This window comes from Manacus candei, unplaced genomic scaffold, assembly GCF_025592945.1.
Source record: "Manacus candei isolate 608988 ecotype Guabito, Panama unplaced genomic scaffold, ASM2559294v1 h1tg000026l, whole genome shotgun sequence".
NCBI classification, from domain to species: Eukaryota; Metazoa; Chordata; class Aves; order Passeriformes; family Pipridae; genus Manacus; species Manacus candei.
In genome coordinates, this window is record NW_026138074.1 from 410544 (window position 1) to 433028 (window position 22485).

The following is a 22485-nucleotide window of genomic DNA, read 5'->3' on the forward strand; positions in this document are numbered from 1 at the left end:
TTTCTGTCAAGATGTACTTCAGGTTGGGTTTCTTTGCAGCAGTCTTGACAGGCTGAAGTAACATATTCAATTACTACACTGTTCAAAACGGATTAGCTAATACAATTAAAAACAAACATGAAAACAGACGTTTTCACGTCGTTCCTGCCTGCAGCTTCAGCAGTGAAACCCAACTGAACCTGGAGAGAGCTTCACTTCCACATGCAGCTCTTCCTATCCAGAACTTAAGGTCCATTTAATAAGGGATATGGAAAAAGAGGTCTTCTTCCACTGGCCCAGATAAACTTTTTCATGGAAAACCAGAAATAAGGCCTGATCTCAACATTTTTTTTTTTAATTTTCTAAAACACCATTACTTCTAGTCAATATTTATCTACATACCATTTTCTTTTTGAAGAACATTTCCACAGTGATAATGTTGCATAAACAGTTTTACAAAGTATAAGATCAGTGTTAATTTACACAGTAGAATAAGGACCTAACAAATAATACATAATTTCATCTACATTCCACAGCAGATCTGTTCACTCAAGCACAATCATTTTAGTATCATGACATTCTACCAACAATGCTTTTGTATTATGGATAGTCTCTGTTCCAGAAAATATTCTGAATTATGCTTGAGTATCGGACTTCTTACAAATATATTTTTTTTAATCAGTTTTACTTAGGTAAAATTTCAAGCAAGCAAATGCTCCCTAAGAACTTCTCTAACCAATGCAATCCAATGCATAATCTGGATGCTGAGATCAGGCTGTTAACATAGAAGTTGGCATCATATTACTCATTCGTTTTCTGAAGTTAGGATTCCCAGACGCAATAACTGAGTAGTCACACTAGGAGAAACAGATATCTTGAATCTCCTCTGTAAAGTGAACTTCACAAGTAAAGCAGTGTGGGAAAGTTTATTGTAAGACTGCAAACACCATCTCTAGCTAGTGAATAAACAAACCTGAGGGAAAAAGATTGAGGATTGGGATGGGTGGGTGTGAGATTACAAGTTATAGCCTCACTAGAAACTAAAATACATTATATAGACATAAACTTTTCCTTACACAGCATCAGAATGCAAAATGAAATCCAAATCAAAGATTTAAACTATAATCCAGAAAAGGTTATTTATAAATCCTTTAAATTTTTTAGTTTTTAGAAACTATCAGGTCTGGGAACTTGCATGTCTAGTTAGTTGAAACTGTTTCAGATCTACTATTTAAAGAAATATTAAAAACAAACTAACAATAAACCAGTATGTAAATTATGCATACAAAAAACAATACAAATGAATTTGAACCTTAGAAATGTAAAGCGATTCTTGGTACAATGACAGTTACTCTGCAGATGGTTTCTGTTTTTAACACATTTGATTACATTAGAAAAGGTATTATCTCATAGTTTACAGCTGACACCACGATATTTATATATCCCATCATGGAAAATGGATTTTTGAAAACAGTAAGGCAGATCATCTTTGTGTCAAAAGGATTTCACATCAACAAACTAGATTGTGATTTTTCACTCAAAACAGTTTTCATAAAGCATTCACACAGTGTTCCAACTGAGCTCTCTGCAATGCGCAATAGGTGTTCTAGCTTTTCAATTTGTAGTCTGCTGTATTAAATGAAGACTTTGTGCTCTGCTGGCATGGAAAATGCTAAACACAATTGAACTGATTTGGTTCCAATGCACATGCCAAGAAAGAGTTCAGCAAGTTGAGCAGTTGTACAGAGCAAGACACCATAAACTCTCCAAAATACAGAGCACCAATCTTTTTCAAAGAGAACAAACTCACAGGTGGCTGAAACTACTTAATTCACAAACTACTCTACACAAGAGACACTGGACCAGATAACAGCATAACTGCATGTGTGTTCTGTAAACATAATAGGAAGGATCTTGAATCCATAATTCTATACTTACAAATGTATACAGGCATCTAAAGATAACAGCCAGGCATTTACTCAGATGCAGAGAAGCAAGGAGGGTTTGATGCCTAATTTAAGTCACAGATTACTGAAAGTCAGTGAAAAGTTAGGCACCTGCTTTTTAATCCCTTTCAAAAATTTCAGTAGGTGACTAATTCCAAACACAGGTGTTGAAATTCCCTTGGGAAAAGAGAAAGTTTTTCCTTATTGTAATGACAGTATTAATTTATGAATAAAAACATTGCTAAAAATTTGAAGAAAATCCATTTTCTTCAAAAAACTGCCACTATATTTTGAGTGGGACTTTTTGTTTTGTCATAAAATTTTGTACCTCCCCTAGTAACATAATTATATACCTGAGAGAGAAATGGGTGATTAACACTGTGAAACTCCTGTGGTAATTCATACACAGTGATTATCCTTCTTCATATGATCAACATTCTCACTTTGTACACATATTAACAGATGATCAGGCCTCTTTTACATTAATACTAATAGCACTTACGTGATGTTTTTGAAGCAAGAAGAGTGGTTTTTGAACCAGTTAAAAATAGAAATCCCAGAGCATTTGCCTGGTCACCCTCAGATGGATCAACAAAGTCTAAAAAAGAAAGTTAAATACAGTTTTCTATAATTTGACACTGGTTTTCAACAAACCTCAATCCATAGCCAGGACTATGTCAACCTTCACACAAGCAAATGAATGGGATTGTTTCCCTTCTTAGGGTTCAAAAGTAATGAATATCAGCAGTAGTTTGGTATATCCCCCCTTCATTCACAGGTGGAAACTGAGCTACACACTGGTTGTTCTTTCCCAGTCTGAAAACAAAAAGGTAGGTTTCTCAGAGGTTCAGCCTGAATCATCTAAAAAGAATCGTGATTAGTGAAGAGCCCAAAGACTACCACCTTCTACCATATGCAAGATCATCTTTAATTCACATATTTATGCAAAAAATATGCAGAAATTATCATGAAAATATTTAAGTACACTCTTTCCAGCTTTCAGCACAGAGTAAAACAAGCATCTAGGTTGCTAAAACTAGCTACTTTGCAAAGTTCATGCAAGTCCACCTTTCTTTTCATTCCATGTAGTGCATAATAAGAGTTTAAATGGCTTCATTTTACAATACCATACTTCAAAAACTACTCCATGTCACGTCTACTCCCAAACTTCTCCTAAAAATAAGGCAAAACAAGAAGGAGAAGAGATACAACTTTTACTGCATACACCCATAATTCAAAGTTCATTCACAGATCACGTCATAACCAGCATACTTTTTTTTTAACACTGTAAATGGAATGAACAGAAATCAGAATATTTTAATGCCTTCTTAGTCCAATGGTTTGTGTTGTATTTTCCACAATGCATCCCTAGGTTAAAAATAAAATACAATGTGCTATTCTGAAAGCATTATTGCTTAGCCATAATGGAAGTCCATTATGAAAACCTCAAAATGTAGACATTTGGAAAAAAGGTTCTCTGTTTCAAGTATTACACAACACACCCATTTGAGAGAAAAGTAATATTTACCCTTAAAGTGAACAGAATCATGCTACAAAAAAAAAAACAAACCAAGCCTTCTCTACTGCTCTCAGACAAATGTACGATATAAGTTTTTCAAAAAGAGAAAAGCAGCCCCACCTTAAAAGTATCATATTAAAGTTGTTGGCCCACAAAGCTCTCAGAAAACTGCTGTAGAACCTCAGTCCTCTGAAGTTCAGGAACTTAATCACTGCCAGACTGAACTTACTCTCAATCACTTTATAAGTTCTGTTTATTCATTTCTTTTTGTGCTAATATGATCATCTAGATCCATGATGCAGCCACAAAATATTTACTGAAGTCAACAATATTCTCTTGTTTTGCCTGCATTTTATTAAGATAAATGAGTCACTTTCTTTAACTTTCCTCTTCAAATCCCTAGATAACATTCATAGCCTTTTTTCTACACTTCTGAGTTTGAACTAATTTTTATTTAATATCAGCAACCAGCACTCAGTGTGCCAGGGTCTAGTAACATAATATTAGTTTCCTGCATGGAACCATTTTGTCTAATACATCCTCAGTTCTTATTTGTTTGCTTATGATTACATCATATTATACCACAGAGTATTCCTGTGGTAACTTCTACCTTCTCTCTCTTCCAAATTATGAGCACGTAATTATAGCAGAAATTATTTTCATAACATTACAGTACTCAATTTCATTCTTCTTTTTCCAGTCCCAAATGGCACCTAATTTCTCCTTCGAACTGTTTTAATGTAATTCTGAGTACAAAACAAAGCTCAGGTTTGCACATCAGAAAATACCGCTAAGTACAAATCTTCTTCTTGGTCCAGGAAGGGTAATGGAATTATTAAATAAGATCAGCTTCAGACCGATATATCAAAAATTCCACAAGTCTTCCTCTAAAGCAACTATACTTCTTCCATACAACATTGACCACTTCTGCTTTACCCTACCCTTTCTTTTCAAATGAATGCCCATGTTTTCCCTATTACAACACCACTTCTGCAATTTTATGTAAAATGACTTTCTAAAAATTAGATCTATATCATGAAATCTGCAGTTTAACCATAGATAGATATATTACCCCAAGTGAATTATTATTATTATTATTAAAACATTATGCCATCATTTCTTTCAAAAAATACTTTAAAAATACGCCAACATGAGCTTTTTTAATTATTTCATTACTTCACACAGACAAACAATTCCTGCTGGAAGCCTCTACCACATTTCCGATTACAGACATATTTAAAAACCTACCTGGAAAAATGGTGAGAAAAGTGACAGGAGGTTTGTTGGTATCAATAGTCAGCTTGTGGTTTGCTGCTTTTGTAGGTTGAGATGGGAAGCAAACTAAGCGCAAAGGCAGACTGAAGTTACACTGCGCAACTCTTGGTATTCCTGAAATCGGACAACACAGATTCATTTCTCATGCCCAGATTCTGAATACAAGATACTTCATACCACTGTCCTCAAAGAGGTACAACAAGATACCTTTCAGATGATTAAGGAATATGTTAAACCAAAAACTATATCAAATTCTTAATTTTTGTTAACTTTTCCTCCTGAAGCACCTTTAGATTTGAATACTTTTAATTACCTTTTCAAGGTAACATTTTTCTATAAATGGGAAAGCAAGAGTTACTGATGGAATTTACTGCATACTTGTATTTATACCAATTAAAATGCAATAAAGATTAGATTTTATTTAACACTCTAGACAAACAATTCCACTTTAACATACACAAGAGTTGTGTGATTATTCCTGATCCTTCAAACACAGAATTGAAGCATGAACATTTTTATCAGGAATATCCACAACTAAATGCTTTTTAAGAACAGATTTACTTTTTTTTTAATATTCTTAAAAAACATCTATGCAACCTTCATCTCTCAGAGGTTTATGGTTTAGAAAAGAATGTATCTAATAGAGATTATTACCCAAAAGTATATTAAGTTATATCTTTCAACTCATTGCAACATAATAGAACAGAACTGTAGAACAAACTGGTTACTGCTTTGAGTATTGGGATCTATTGTCATATGCAACTTATTCAGAACGGTGCAAGAGAAAAGAGGAAGTTTTAACACTAACATCTAGCAAAGACATTTGAATGTGTCAAAAATTTTCTCAGATATTGCTGGCATGTCAGCAATTGTCTGATATGTTCTGTGTGAAAGGCAAAAGTGCTAGTTGCTATGAAATACAGAGTACTTGCTCTTTTGAGCAGGCAGACTATGGGGGTTTTGAGACCATTTGTTTTTTTATGAAGCAGCTACATGAAAACCTAGTTTAACAATAATAGAGTTTTAGAGACGATAAAGTAAGTAACTTTCAGAAAAGTCATGAAACTCATAGCTACATAGAGGTTATCAGTCATGTAAGCTTTGCAGGTTAGTATAAAACTTGAGCTCAAACGTTTAATAGCCATCCAAGCAACCCTTTTTGATAACAATTTTGTTTGCTTCTTCGCAGACCTCTTGCAATGAAAAAATTACTTCTAAGACTCATCTGAGGGAAAAAAATGTTACTAGAAGGCTCAGATTCATCTTTCTGGTTGTCAATTCATTAGGTCTTTTGGCTGGCTCATAATGCCTCCAAGTGACTATTCCACAGCAGCTTGTACAATACAAAATCATAGTAAAATGAGCAGAAAGCTCATTCAAACCAAAGACAGGTCCTCAAACTCAGGATAACCCCAGGTTCCATGGAAAATTCCTGAAGGAATATTTGAAAGTAAACTCATGACCTTTCAGAATGATTCATTCAACCGGATCTTCACAATCTGATGGGAAAAGTAAAATCTGCTCTTGATGACAACATAACACAAACATCTTACTATTGAACTTAGATGTGGAGACTTATCAACAGGAAAAAATTAAGTGATGAAAGTAGCCAGAAAGACTTGAAACATTTTCATATTTAAAACAAGGTATTTTCCTTCTTTTTTTCATATCAGCTTTTTCCTGTATAGTCTGCTGTCAGTCTGCCTCATCATAAACATAACTTTTCAATATTTCAGACAAAAGTCAAATCAAAACTAAATCAAATATTATCTAGCTTTGGAGGGTGACTGGGGAGATTTCTAATTGATTAATCCAAAACAACTATATATAAGAAAAACCAAAAGCTCCAGCAAAATCTATCACTACAGTGAAAACTCTACAAAGAAGTAGCAATGTGTGGAAGTCAGAAGTTTTTCAGCCCATTGATGTTATGTCTAGCAATACATCTCACTTCATCTACAGTTGGGATACTTTGCATGATACATAATTTCAGCTCTGTAATAAAGAAAAAAAAAGTGGGGAAAAAATTCAGATTCTTTTCTAACCTGAAACACAATAGAAACTGTCTAACATCTCATAACGTACTAGTATGTAAAGGCATACTATGCACTTATCTGATAAAAAAAGTAATAAAACAGTTAATGCCTTGTAGTTACTATTTCACTTCCAAGTTATTCATTCATTCATTTAATTAAATTTGAAACATAACATTAATGTACATTATAAAAAGCATTTAAAAAAAAGCATTAGAACTCACATCTCCGTGTTAAATATTCAGAATTGGTACTTGTTCCAGTATGCACAACCCTGAATTTAAGTAGTCCAGTGCACCTCACAGTAATCCAAACAGATTTTGTCTCAGATGATTCTACAAAGTTTGCTGTGTAGAATCTCAGCAATATTCTCTTCAGCAGCAGGTTTTCATCTTGAGCAGATAGTTCTTAACAAAAACTCCAATTTTTCATTTTTAGGATGTTATTCTTTGAAATGATATACATTTCTTTTATTATATTTTATTGATAATTAATTTTTAAAATACTTTGTATGCAGAAATGTGCCACAAGAAAATAAGTATTCTTGTCAAGAGTAGTATCTTATTGAGATGGTTCTAGCATCTATTTCCTGTAGGGTTCACTGAAATATTCGGAAACCAGGGTACCATTAACACAGTTATTTAGTTTTTACTTCACTTACTATGCTCAAAAGAGCATAAGTATTGAAAAATTAGACTCAAATACACATCCATCTATAACTTCTGTATAGGAAAACTGCAAAACTGAAAATACCCTCTCAGTTGATCTCTAAACCTATGACAATCAACTACTTTACCTTCCCAAAACACGAAGGAATTTGTATTTACTATATATTATTAACGTTCATAAAATATTTTGTACAAGCACTACATCTTTTCAACACATCTACTACTGCACTGCAAAACTACTCTTCTCCCTTTTTAGTCTATGTATACATAAGCTAACTTTCCAGTCTTGTTTTGTCTTTTAATTGTACCCTTTCCAAGAATCATAGCTACCATGATCACAGCAGAGTTTTTGTACTGCTGGTAGTCTCAGATAGAAAGCAACCTTTTAGCCTTGAATAAGATGTTTCCAATGGGAACTGAAACAAAGAGATGTTGTGACATCATTTTCAGAGCTACTCAGTCCAAACAGCATAGCACTAGCCACAAATCCTTAATAGTTGTTCAAACAAAGCTATAATTTAGCTGCCTTAGTTCTTGCTAAAACTTGAAAAAAATAGCTAAAAATATGGTAAAGGAAAATCACACAATTGTTCTCAATTTCCAATCTCAATGCAGAAGGCACTTAATACTTTGTAAAATTCCTGTTACACACAAGGAAGTGCAATATACTTCACTAAGAAATGTCTTTACTACTTTCTATTTTCTATATTCACGCTATATTCACATAGCATCAAACCAAGGATAATAAGAACTTGTAGAAATAATAGCTAAAATAACAGCTCCCTTCCAATTCTGCTTTATTCAGCATATACTGTCACTCATGAAACTATTCAAATTTTGCATTTTTTCATTCACTTACCTTCAGGATTGAGCTCTACCGTATAACCAGCAATGGGACAAAAGAAAAAAAAAAGAATGAGATATTACTCAAATAAGAAAAAAAAAGAAAATGCAGTAACAAGTTTTTAAGAACTTAAGACACATTTGTTAAGTAGACAATACATAAAGATATGATACTAGCCAAAAACCAGACATGAGACCACATTCATCAATAGTGCAACCCCATCCACCTGATTGACTCATTAAACTTCAGCTGGATGAATCCCAGAGATAGACTGAAGACTGATTTGGTCACAAATACAAATATCTTAAAAAAACAAAAGAGGAAAAAGGCTCTCTTCAGATAAAATGAAGTCACAAAGGCATTTAATTTTTATTTACTAGTATATTATACTTAAGGATTTGTCTGCCAAGCAACACTAGTATTTGTATGTAATCGAATTATCATAGCTTAATAGTGTAAATAAATATCCAAAAATTTAGCAGATCTTAATTATGTTCCTTTAATAAAAGTCTTCCAAATTCGACCATCAAAGGTAAGTTTTTAAAATTTCTTCTTCAGTTGCCTAATTCTGTTAGATGTCATGTCTGCTTGTTCTTTTTTTTTAATCACATATAAACCATGAAACATACTTGAGATGTAAGATTTCTTTACTCCCCTAACCAAAAGAATTGCCAAATCCAACCTAACAACTAAAATATAAGCGTACGTTTAACTAGTATTACCTGAAAGAAATAAAACATTCATTTGCTGGTCTTCCAAAGCAAAATCACAGAAACAAGACCAGCGAAACAAAAAGCAAGCTTTTGAAATCAGAGGATCCAAGATACTGATAAGTCACCTGTACAGTGATCCCACAAAACCTATCTAATCCACAACACTAATTTAGATAGTTACAAATGTACAGCATCTCATTCACAAGGAATATGAAGTCAGAATCACATTACAGAGGGACTAAAGTTGTACGAGTTGTTCATGCAGGCTCTAAAGAAGAAGGGAGGAGCATCCTTTCCACTCCCACCCTCTGCACATATCTGCAAGCTATGTCTAAAGAGGTTAAGATGAAGTTCTTTAAAAAACACAAGTTCCAGTTTTGTCTAGAAATAAACATTTCAGTCATAGCACAGCCTAGACTATCACCATAAACACAATGTTTCAAGTGTGAAGTGATGTGAAGGAAATGCTTACATAAAAGTGTCTATATTGGATAAGGTACTCAAGACCACCACCCTTCACAAAAGCCCTACATTAACTTATAAGTCTTTCATGTCAATCTACTCCGTTTTTGCTGGCATAGCTCTGTCTTTGCACAGTGAACTAAATCAGCAAATCTGGCTGAGAAACAACTGTTGATTGTGTAAGAACAGGGGAGGAGGTGCAGGAGCAAAGCCAAGCAGTGAGAAGTGAAGAACTGACAGCTTTAACTGGTTTATGCAGCATTTAACTTAACGTGGAAGCCCTCCTAAATATAGTTTCTCAGTAGCCTGACATATTCACAAAACTGTGTGTAGAAAACTAAGCTAATCAGTTATGGATATCAGGAAAAAGTCACATATTCTATCACTAGGGTCATTAGGGCATTACAAAATAACAACTTGGTTTCTATCCTTTGGGTTAGTTTATTTGTTTAGAATGAATATGTTCATCTGTTAAAAAGGAAGTGATGAATAATCACTCCTAATGCTTATTCAAATCTCCTCCTCTGTGGGGAGGTAGTTTTCATCACATTTGTCGGCAGACCAGAAGGCTGAATAGTCATAAAGGCGTAACCAACTTCTCACTCCAAGAGGTGGTCCCTTAAAGAGCAGATCAGAAGCAAATTGATAGGACAAGATGGGAAAGCTGGCACAGCTGTTTCACAAGCAATAAGTTTATGACTTTACCTCTGTCAGGCCAATTACATAACTTGATGCAACATAAAATATTAACTAAAACTGAAGACTAGATAAGCATTATTTCTTTAATTACTACTGTCTTCAATATATTTCCAAAGAAAATTTATAAGAAATATGTAAGGAAAAAGGTCTCAAAAAAATGTAAATTAATTTGAAATCTCCAGTGGCTTACCTGTTGGTATATTATATGAAACCATGCAATTTCCTTCTAGTTCTGATGGAATACAATTCCCCTTCAAAAAGACAGACAGGACCACAGTTTCAGATGAATCCGGTTCTAAAAACAACACAAAATTAAATCAAGTAATAGGAGCATCCAAATAAACACAACATATTTCCTAGCACTTTGGGAATTATTCTGCTAAACTATGGTAGTTGTTTCCATTAGTTCACCTTCATCAAATCACGGTACATGCTTTTTTAAAAAAACTCTTTTATTTGTAAAAGGTAGACTTGGGCCTCCAGCTATCTTGAAGCATAACCAATAAAACAACTCAGCACACTGAATATGGAGAAAATAAAAACAAATGCAGCTTTATGTTATGATTTTACTATTTTACAAAGCCATCAGTCATCACTCCTGCCACATGTTGAGAAAACATAAGAACTGTCCTTTCAGATGAGAATAGCAGTCAATAAAGCCCTGTTTCAATAGGAACCATTACTGCACATTTCAGAGCAGAAATGGTCTGTAGTCACAACTGAAACAGCAGGCACACTTGTCTGATCTTGAGCTCCACATAGTCTTCAAGGCAATTCCACCTGCAGTCTCATCAAAGTTAGAAAAAGGCTACAATCCTTAAACAGTTGATACTAAGCTGAGAATATATGCTAGATGCTAGACTGTCCACCAGCACACAAACTTTCTGCCCCTTCCTGTAGCTCAATACTGCCATTTCTACATAGACAGAATTATCAGCAAAAAAAAAATACCCCAGCAAAGTACTACAGAATAACTGATTTTTTTTTTGCCTCCATCATAAAGCTGCCACCCCACCTCTCCTCACCCACCACCCATCATACCACAATAAATGGAGCAACTCCCTTCCTTTCTACTCCATCTTCCTCCACTAAGCAGTATCAAGAAGACGTGGAGTGCAACAATGCACTTGATGGAAGCTGGGCTACACCTTTCCAATATCCTCAGATACTGTAATGGTACTATAATAATTTACCTAAATCATCAAAGATGAACTGGTCACAGGTCACTGCTAACGGAGCTTGCACACAGACCGCCAGGCTCGGCTTCTGCGCAGCCACTCTGCTCTGTACTGTTATCTAAATCAAGTGACACAAAGAAGTATTTAGGGGAAGCAACAAATTTATCTCTGTACAGCAGGAAAAAACTCTTTTATTCTTTTATATCTTTTAACCAACAAAAAGATATAAAAAATTTGCAAAGACCAATTCAGCAACAATGTTTCAGAACTTAAAATTTCAACTTCAAACCTTTCACAGTTTTTATTTACTTACGACCAAAAACAAAATGTAGTAACTTGTAAAGTTAAAAAAACCTGAGGGAATTTCTCATTTTTTTGTAATTTTAACCCAAGATAAACCAATACTTAGGTGGTAATTAAAATGTCAATATTTTGCAAGTGGTCGTGTGCATTCATTCAAATGTAAACAAAAATAAAATGTTGAATCTTTTAGGTGACTAAAGCAAAAAAAACCCAAAAATAATAAAATCTAAGCTAACCAAATAAATTCCTTTAACTGCAAAGAGCAATGCATAGTCTTCTGAATAACTTCAGATTCTTACTTGACTTTGTTACTGCAAAAAAAATAAGACAATCAAAATAGAGGATACTCAGAACAATAAAAACTCCAGATTATGAGAGCTGACCTAAACATAAATTTGGAGTGGCTCTCGCTGCTTCTATTGTATGCAGTTACTCTGCTACAAAACTAATGGGTATCAAAAGAATGTACTTAACTCATATCTAAAATGGAAGTATAGTGGTGACTGAGATCTGAATATGGTCTGCATAGACATGGACCATATATCTAATATCATCTGTTTTATATTGCTGGTCTACGAAGGAGCTCGTTACATCCAGGTTAAATCAGTTTAGAAAAACATTATTAGTTATAAAATTACTAAAGCGTTAGGAACTTTGCCTACTTTAACATAATTAACATCATCATTGATTTATGTTTCACGGTACATTTGAGTTGCAAACAGGCTCCCAAATTATCCATCGCTATAATGCTAGCAAGGAAGAATAACAACTACCTCTGTACATACATCAGGTAAACTTTACCCATTTTATGAACCCAGAATCTCAATAATGTGAACAATGGAATCAATGAAGATATTATGCCAATTAAGTGAGTTAAAAACATGCAGAAACGAGACTGGACTCTTCAGAATCAGTAATCAGGACAGTGATATTTAAAGTTTCTGGCAAATACTACTGTGGTGCATTTCTCAAAGAAATGGAGACATATGATCAGTTAAAGGAACTTATGGCAGGAAAAAAAGATTCCAGAAAAAACTGAATGCATGGTAACTCCTTCATTTACTATTGTTGTCTCACTAAAAGGTATGAGATACATAAACAAGAAAAGAGAAAGCAGAATTAATTATAATGTCTTCTCATTAAAAAGCTTATTAAATATATAAACACATCCATGCTCATTTTAAACAGGGTTTACATTGGCTTTTACAATAGCAATAATGAGTGGATAAAGGAAGGCAATGGGAATTACCTGTGTTCCCAGTACTGAAATCGTAACCGCTCCCCAAGAATTTAATTTGGCAATTATAAACACAATGATTTCCACTGTAATAACTCACTTATACAATATATTGGCACCAATGTAAACTAAAAGCTGATAAATTCACACCTGTCTTGAGGTAATTTAAATTTATATTATATATTTTAAGATAGCCTTATAGTCTCAAACAGCCTGGTCCAAAGTCCAATGCCATTCATCTGAATTTCTTTGAGCAAAACTATCAAGACTTTATCAGAATTATGACTTTATCCCATATTGTTTTAGCATTTAAAAATGCAGAGAAATTTGTTGGACCAAGTACAACTAAACCACACCAGTCTAAGGGAATCTGGTTCAAACAGTCCAGTTACCCTCTGAACTTTTCACTCAAGACCAAGAGGAGAACTTGAAAGGTTCTCAAAAATGAGGCTTCCTTGATATTCTTAAAAGATCCTCTTAAACTCTGAAATAAAAATCATGATCCTTTTTAGGCAATACTGAGGAAAAACTACATTTGCATACACACACACACTCTCACACTTTCTTTAGAACCAGTTACAAGTACCAACTCTCATGGAGGAGTGCAATAACATCAATCTTCTAATTAGATTTTCCTATTATTTTTTTTTTCAAGAGCAAAAGCTACGAAAGTCTTTTTACAAAAGAAAGTCAATTTTTGTTTATTGATGACTAAAAAGGCACCTGAAGAGGATAAACCTCTCATTTGAGTAATGAAACATTTATTGCCTTCGAAAGGTGTTGGCAAAATTATTCTCATGACTTCAAAAACTACTTCACTGCACGGTAATAATGTTCTTGTCTCCTCTTACTTATCAAAAATAAAACTGCATCACTTTTTGACTTTAGCAGAAGGCTTCCTATAATGACACCTTGTCATACTAAGGAGGAAAAACACTGAGCGTTTATTGCATTTCAAATTTTACACATTTTCATGTTCTTAGTGAAATACACAGAAAGAGACATTTTTTTACAATTTGCCACCACTATTTGAATGCTACTGTTTGAGTTAGGCACAGTACCTTTACTGTGACTGATGGTACTGCCTCTGCTTTTACTTCACTCTCAATGGCTTGCTGTGAAGAAAAAGATGAAAACAGAGTAAATTCAATGTTCCACATGAATGAGTGAACACAATGAATGCAATATTACTTTCCTACCATCAACTTGGTAAACACAGAATTAAGATTAAAGGACTTGTCATTCCTATGACAGATTAACATACACAGAATACATTTCTGAGTTCCTTCTGAAAATGTAAAGTCTCTGTTTGAAATTGCCTGCAAAAAGGATAGCAAAAGGTCATGAATGCGGTGTACATAAGAAACTAATACACTCTGATGTATATATGAATATTTGAAACTGTTTTGTTTGGCACACTACTTTCCACTGTATATTTATTCAAATTCTGGAAATACCTTCTGCTATTCAGTAGGGAAAGGTGACTTCCAATCTGCCAATATATTACATACACACCATAGTCCATCCTATAAAATCATCACACACTATCTTATAGTTGAAATACACCTTAAACTTTAAAAGAAAATTATAGCAGGCATTTTAATACTCCTGCTAATTTCTATTTCAACAGGCAATTCCATCTACTTCGAAATTCATCTTGACCCTGCAGTATATTTTAATTTTATTTTATGCTTATATTTCATTTTGAAACAGGTCAGTCACTACAGTTAATGAAAATGTTCCTGTGTAAACTATTATAAAGAAACATATCGCTATAATACCAAATTACTGATTTGACCTTATAACTTCTCATTATAAAAGAGTAAATTAAAAACAGTATAAGGTCCACATCTGCAAAGTTCCTAAAAAGTCAGGAAGCTGGTAGGCTCTCTGGGTTCTAGAAGTAGGACTTTCATTTGTATATCATGTACCTTTTCCAGTTAAAAAAAGACAGCTACATTCATATTGGCTTGCCATGCTCACTATCTCTGGTGACCAGTGGTTGATCCTCAAGCAATAGCAGAGGTGTAAAGAGATGGACTCTTAGTATATTCAAGTCTCAGAAATTATCTGGACTTCCTGGATCAGAGGCCATACACAGGAGGTGGTGTTAAATAGCCAGACTGGTCCTCCACTTGCTTATCTAATCAGTTTTAATACATCTATATCCTCTTTGCTCTTACCACACACACTGCAATTTCAATCTTTTTACAAGTGCAGAAGTAGCATCTGAAAGCCTGTGATTTCCAAGGTCACTGTAGAAGCCCTAAAATTGTTCCTACATTTGTTTATTGATCCTTCCCCATGAAGTATCTTATCAGATTTTTCCTTTCTAGATGCCGACTGAAAAAACACACAGAAAAGCCAACTACACAACAAACTAAGATATATGGGCAGCCTTAGGAAATACAGATTCAAGGTTGGGGTTTGATTTATATTATGAGTTACTTATATACGACACAGACCAATTGCATCTGGAAGGCTGAGCAAATGAGTACAGCAGCTTTAGAACATTCTATGTACCTAACACAGTTCTAAGTGTTGTAAGCAGATTATTGCAGCTAGCCAAGGAGACTAGCACCCATTACAAAGAAGTCCCTTTATCAGAGAATAATATCCTTGTGTGTTTTTTAAACAGCAAGCAGCCCAGGAAAATCAGTTTTGCACAAATTAGTGGCCAGAAATGGCTCATTACAGATGTTCTAGTGCAACAAATATGTTCTGAAATGTTGAAGTTTGAAGTTTTAAGAGACAGCATAAGCTCTCCCAAATCTTAATCTGAATAATTTTTGTAAGCTACTTCTGTATACAATATGAATAAATTGATTAGGTTGCAACACCAGAGAATATTGAAAAATGGCTTGCCAGAGAAAGGTTATTTCTTACAATGCAACTGAGTGGTTTGAGTATCTTATCTTTCAAAGATCTAAGGATGACACTTCTACTGTTAAACTGCTCACCAGTACAACTTCTCACCCCAAAGTTATTCCATATCCTAAGTTCTCATTCACTTACATTTGCTTAGCCAAGAATCTAATGGTCCCAAGACAGAAGATAATAAATAATTTTAATAAATTCTAGTTAAAATCTTTAATAAAAGCGTCTTCTAATTGAAGAAAAACTGAGGGCTATGCAGCTCAGTCCCACAAATAAAAATATATAGTAATCACTATCAATGATCAATCCTCATTTATTCACGTGTGAAACTTATATTTTTAGAGTAATTCCCTTTTCATACAGGTACATACAGATTCTGCATCCAACTCAGGTGAAACCTCTGCTGTGACAGTTAGATCTCTCTGTTTTTCAGATTCAGGTAAAATATCTGAAAGAAAAAGAAAAAGCAAAGCAGCTCTTCTTTAACAAATATGCAGCTACATTTCTAAAAACAATACAATTTCAACAGCATCAAGTTTCAAATTCACAAATTTGAATACAAATTTGAAAAGAAAAAAAAGCAATGCGTATGATTTTTGATATTTCCAAAGAAGCTTCCCAACTATATTAGATTTCTAAAAACCTAAACCTGGCTGTCATTTTGGATTTCTTATTTATGTACAAAAAGGGACTTAGATGCATTCTGTAACAAGGTTTTACACCTAATATCCATTATCTTCAGAGGCCATAAGATATTTTTAAACTTTTGTCCTCACATGCATATGGTAATACACCAATAATAAAGAACTACCTCCAAAACAACACACCATACACATCATGGCACTTTCCTCTAAAAAATTTGATAACGAATATGCTAAACAAAGAAAAATTCTGTGTCTAATGGTCTAATCTTATGCAATTCCTCTGCATAAGAAGTATATTAAAGTTTTATGTATAGAACATTATATGGGGCTTGGTTACAATATGTTACCAGATGATTTCCAGTACTGTCAACATACAAAGAAAGGAATGGTATGAACTTATTTATATCCATGATATAAATAATTACGCAGATTCATAGATGTAAAAAAAAGTTGTACAAATTAAAAGTTTAAATACCATGAGGAATTATATAACCTCCTCTTACTTAAGAGTCCAGAAGCCCAGCTCTAGGGTATTTACATTTTTCTGAAAAGAACTTTTATTTTTTAAGACTAAATGTATTGGAAAATGAAAAACCCAAACAGCAAATGTACAGTTTCTAAAGTAACAACCAGTAAAAACTTGATGTAAAGGGGAAATTAACGCACTAATTGAATAATTCAGAGCATGAGCACATTCAGAAAGCTGAAAGAATTTTGTTACACAGAAGGTCCTGAAAATGACCCAGAACTAGTAGACAGCATGCATCTCGTTCTAACAAGAGGGTCTAGGGAAAAGATTTTGATGAAGACAGAAAATAAGTTTTCATTTCCTTGTGCTCAGAGAAAAATGCCTCTCTTTGCCACAAGGAAGAAAAGCAAAGGCAAAACATGTTTCTCCAGTACCACCTACAAAAGAAGTTTAGGCCTGTTTCATACAGCCACAATTAAAAAGAACTGGTTCTCCCAACTACACACAGATCAGCCCAATCCATTCTTTTTCTATCCCTTCTAAGTTATTTCTCTTCAGGTTGCTTCTTCAAGCAAACTATGATGCAACTTCTGTCATACTGACATTTTTCTATTAGAAGTAGGACTGAGATCACAAACAAAGTTTACATATAAGTACCAGCTTTTTGTTACTACTGAACTGAGCCAAAACACGTATGTTTAATCACTTATGTCATCCAGACTGATGCAAGTAATATTAGATTTAAGTTAGTAAAACAGTTAAGATTTTAAAATATTTCATCAGTTTATAATGTAAATCCTTATACTTCAAAATGTATAAAACAGCTTAAGTTCAACAGTTTAATGGTCAGCACTGGACAGAAATACAAGACATTTATGGAAATAAGTACTCTAAGGGTTTTTTTAATATGATGACCTAATTCTAAATACCTTCCACGTTTGAAAGTCAAAATGAAACAAAGAAAAATTATTTCCATATAAGGTTAGATATTTTCAAAACAACACAAGCTCTTACTGCACAAGCATGAATTCAAAAGACAAAAAAGTTAACAGCTCATTTTAAAGGTCATGTTCAGGAGTAACTTAATGGCAATCAAGGTTCAAGCTAAAGTTTTCAGAAAAAAGCCAAAATGCGAAAAGCCCAAAACATCCAAAACTGACTGGCATTCATCATAAGTAAAATGTTTTGTTGTAAAAAAAGCTTCTCTCACAGGTTTTACATCCAGTTAAAGTCAAACACATCATTAGAGCGTCTCTCCACAATGGAAAGAGCATTTATAAAAACTCATCTGAAAACAGCACTTAGATCAGATTAGACGTACTGAGGAAGAAAATTAAGAGGAAGAGAGAATGGTGAAAAGATCAACAATATTCAAAGTAAACTTGTCAATCATACTGTGACAGTTATTACAATATTTAAAAAGGATAGTTACAGTTCCTTTCTCTCTCTCATTCTTCCCCATAATACGTTAAAACTAACAAGAGAAAGTTGATTCACTTCAAATGGATTTGTTCCTTCCTTCATGCTTTTCTTTCCTTTGGTTATGATAGCCAGAAAAAAATTGTCTGATACTTATAAAGAAGAGCTGTGGTAAAAATCAGTGGAATTTATCCACATCTATATGCTTACATAAAACATTTCTGGATTTGGAAAATTAAAAACCAGATATTAGTCTATCATAATAATGGATGAAGTTATATGTAATTACAAAACATAGAAATCTTAGAGTCATAGAATCAAACTTGTGACTGGAGATAAATAATTTCTTATTTTCTAGGAATTTCAACTGTGAGTTTTTTCACTCTTTTTCACATAGAAAGCAATGACTATTTCTTTTATGCATTTTAAGAAGATGTTCACTATCATCAGGAAAATTTGTTCTTTCTATTTGTCTAAGATTTTTCCATAGTTTCCTGTAAAATCACATGCTTCCAATTCACTGTGCAAGTCACATACACAGTTTAAAAACTCATGTTTCATGTTTATGAAAAACACAAGCTTTGAAGCTCTGTAGAAATTATGTGTCCTTACTTCAGTAAAATCAATGCAAGTTATGAGTAATGTATGTCAATTCCAAAATTTATTATGATCAGTTATTTGGGTATTGTTATCTCTCACTATGTTCTTCAAATACACTTTTGAAGGAAATTATAGAAACAGAAAAGTTGTTTTAACAAAATTAATTCTTTGTTAATTTCATGACTTAAAAAGTCATTTGTAATAATAAAACAGAATCTGGCAATACTTTTGCTCTCTCCGAACCCTAATTATATCAGGTTGTTGAAATTCTTCAAGTTTTCTTGCCTTTGGGTAGTCAGTTTTTTCTCTGAACCCTTGCACTACTGAGAATTACCTGCAACCTGAAGTAAACTTCTCGAAAGTTCCAACAGGCATTATGAAAATACAAAGAAAAACCCTGCAGTCAAGAGCCTTACAGTCTAGGATTTTGTGTGCATGCTTTTCTATTAAAAGCTCAACTTTATTAAATATTAAATTTCCTACAGAAATGTAATTATGGTTAAAGTCTGAATATTTTAAAGTGCTAAAAGGAAAGTTAGGTGGATAAAAGCACATAAAAATACAGAAAAGGAAAAAGTATACCTTGCGTTTTTGTGGCCTCCCTGATGATTTTTTGAAGCTCTTTCATTTCAGCATTCATTTCTTCATAGTTTATTTCCCTAGCATCAACCTTAGGAGCCTGGAAGATTGAAGGATCAGTTCCAAGGTATGAACACTGAAGATGCCCATCATCAGTCAGAGTGACTATAACACCCTTCAAGTCTCTGCACAAAAAAAAAAAAAAGGCTCACTAAGAAATTGAGAAGAATCACAGAAGTAACATCGAAAATATGCTGCTTCTACTGTGCCAACTACAAATACAATAGAACTTCCTGTTTTTAACAATATCCCTTGACCAAAAGAAAATAATATTTATTCTTCAATTCAGATGTTTTCATTAACATTACTCCCACTTGTTGCAATCACACCTAAGAACAAATTTGTGTTAGATGGCTAAAACACCTCAGAATCTTTGTAATCAGGAGAGGTAGCAGAAAGAATCAGAACAAACAAGCTGAATAGATAGTTGTCACCTATGTGGGAAAAGGAATTTGCTGAGTGGAACACCCAGTAAAGGAAGGGAAGGGAAAGGATGTGTTACAAGAAATCAGGAATGGATGGAAGATGCTCACAGTGAAGACAGCAGTAGGGTTTTGATGGTATCAATAGCTCCCTTAAACAGCTACTTAAACTGCAGCTACTGTGCTGGCTTCAAACGCTGGCTGGCTGTTCTCTGCAGTATCTTTCAGAAAGGAAACCACATGGATCCAGAACATTCCCCTTACACTCCTCTGAATCAATACAAATGAGTGTTTTATTAGCTACACTATAGTCTCTTTTCTCTCAAGGGAACAGTACTTCGTTGCTCCTACAAAAATCTCACTCATTTTGTTTATCTGATCTGTACAGTGCAAATGCAAGATTTAGGAAAGTATTTAACAACCTATGAGACAATAGGGAGTACTGCCAACGTTTTCCTTACATTGACAGTTATTCCTAAACAGAAGACAAACTGACAGGAAAGAAAAACTAGCTCAGATGTTAACAGCAAAAGTTAGGAGAAAGCTAACTTTCAATTTATTTTTTAAAATGTTTATTTTTTTAAATTAAAAGCCTGTAATAATTTTCATAATCACAAAATAACACATTTATGCCAGTAATTTTCTCTCATTCCATACTTAGAACATCTTACAGCAGAAATTGCCTTTGTTTTATATGGCAGTTGTATTTGAGCCAAAGATAAATCAAATTTAATTCTTAGATATAAAAAGTGATTTGGATAAGAAAGCCTAATTCACTACCCCACTAATTAAACTCCTGCAAAAATACTGCATTTATATAAGCGTTCAAGCTATAATTCATACAGAATAAACAAAAATTCTTTTAACTGACACTTGTAAGATACCTTTCAAGTGCCTCCTCTAGATCAAATATATGTAGAACAAAAGCCAGGTAGCTACATAAAAGAAATAGAATTCTCTGGTTTCCTACTCTGTCTTGTAGCATGGCTCCAGAACACCCAGATAGGAAACCTCATTCCAAAATTTGCATGTTAATAGTTATTACAAAAGCAAACCAGTGACACAGATTCATTTTGACAACTGGTGGTCCAATTAGACTGTCCAAAATGCCTATGTATAGTATGTTAAGGCCACAATCCCGGTGGAGGTTTCACAACTGCAACGAAATAACCTGGAAAAAATACACTGCAACTGAGATATCTGAACTCTGTACAGTTACATTATAACTGCATACAGGAACGAAGACCCCACTGGGCACTATACAAATAAGTAGTTGCTGTAGATAAACTTGAGTTTTCTTTTTCTACAGAAAGTAATTTTTACTTAGTGAAAGAAAAAAATAAATCTCCTTGTTGAATTATGAGTGTATGGACAACAGGTAACCCCAGTTAGCTCTTTGCTAAAGGTGAAACATGCAAATCTGAACTGCCTTCTCAAACAGAAGGCTCCTAAAAGGGTTCAAACACACTGTTTCACTTATCTACTATATAAGCTCATCTTAAACAGAAAAGATCTTTTCTTTTGGGACTACTTATGGTCACAGAAAAGCTTCCAGCTACCACTGCAACTTTTAACGTGTATTAGCATTCCCTGCAAAACTGTAATAGGAAGCTGTTTTTGTAAGCACATAAGGCTGAGATGCCAAGACTCCCCTAAAAAATACTTGAAGAAAAGAAAGTAGAAGACTTAACACTGATTTTCAACTTCCATATCCAGTACTTGGGTTAGCAGCCATTCTGCAAATGCCATGGCCTATTTGTAACCATTAAGCTTGGGGCTTGCATCCCAAAGGGGCTTTCTGACAAATTGTAAACTCTCAAGAGGAACTGGAACCAGTTTCTCTGGTTATTTGAATATTTGTTGTCGACTATAGCTGGCTTCCTTGCTCAGGACTGGATCTGTTGTTGAAATTACACTCATCTGAGTTTTCTTATGTCCAAAAAGCTCTGTACAACACACATCTGTGCGACACTTACAGAATTCTGGATGGTACATGAAACAAATACGTTGGGCTAGCCCTGAGTTCTGTATATGAACAATGCTAGGGGACAGACTATTGTGAATACTTGAACCACAACACAGTCTTAGTAAAGTATGCAAATTACACCTAATATATAGGACTTTGTTAATGCCTGCCAAATGTTTGCAAGGAGATTTGCCAGATTGGTCATGGCTGCAGCAAAGTCTTTAAAAATTGCATATTGTTGAGGAAGATGCTACCATGCTACCAAAGACACTGCCCCACACTTTGCTATTAAGTCACAGCAAATAATAACTTTTTCTTTTTCTTTTTTTGAAAAAAAAAAAAAAAAAAAGGGAGACAACAAGAGAAACTGCATCATGAGGTTGTTCCACAGTTGAAGAAAGAAAACTGACATCTGAAAACCAGACAATTTCTAAAATTCTCCAGCAATGGCTTTGGACCATCTTAAAATTTCTTTCTTGAGGTTTTGCATCTGTTAATCTAATAAGGAAAGATCTATGTGGACATCTGAGTGTAAATCATAAGGGCATGAAGAAATATAGCTACACTGTTAGCAATAAATCTTTGATGATATA

General features: G+C 33.9%; 1 protein-coding gene across 2 annotated transcripts in view; it reads right to left on the reverse strand.

Annotated features, from left to right (window-relative positions):
• The window catches only part of BBS9 (Bardet-Biedl syndrome 9), a 289085-nt gene that overhangs the window by 217468 nt on the left and 49132 nt on the right, over positions 1 to 22485 (reverse strand). For both annotated transcript variants that reach the window (XM_051789144.1, XM_051789143.1), the window contains exons 10-17: positions 19448 to 19629; positions 16105 to 16181; positions 13918 to 13971; positions 11332 to 11434; positions 10329 to 10433; positions 8280 to 8294; positions 4693 to 4833; positions 2428 to 2523 (exon numbers count right to left, since the gene is read on the reverse strand). In XM_051789144.1, the coding sequence (XP_051645104.1) occupies positions 2428 to 2523; positions 4693 to 4833; positions 8280 to 8294; positions 10329 to 10433; positions 11332 to 11434; positions 13918 to 13971; positions 16105 to 16181; positions 19448 to 19629 (773 nt within the window). The remainder of the gene's footprint in view (positions 1 to 2427; positions 2524 to 4692; positions 4834 to 8279; positions 8295 to 10328; positions 10434 to 11331; positions 11435 to 13917; positions 13972 to 16104; positions 16182 to 19447; positions 19630 to 22485) is intronic.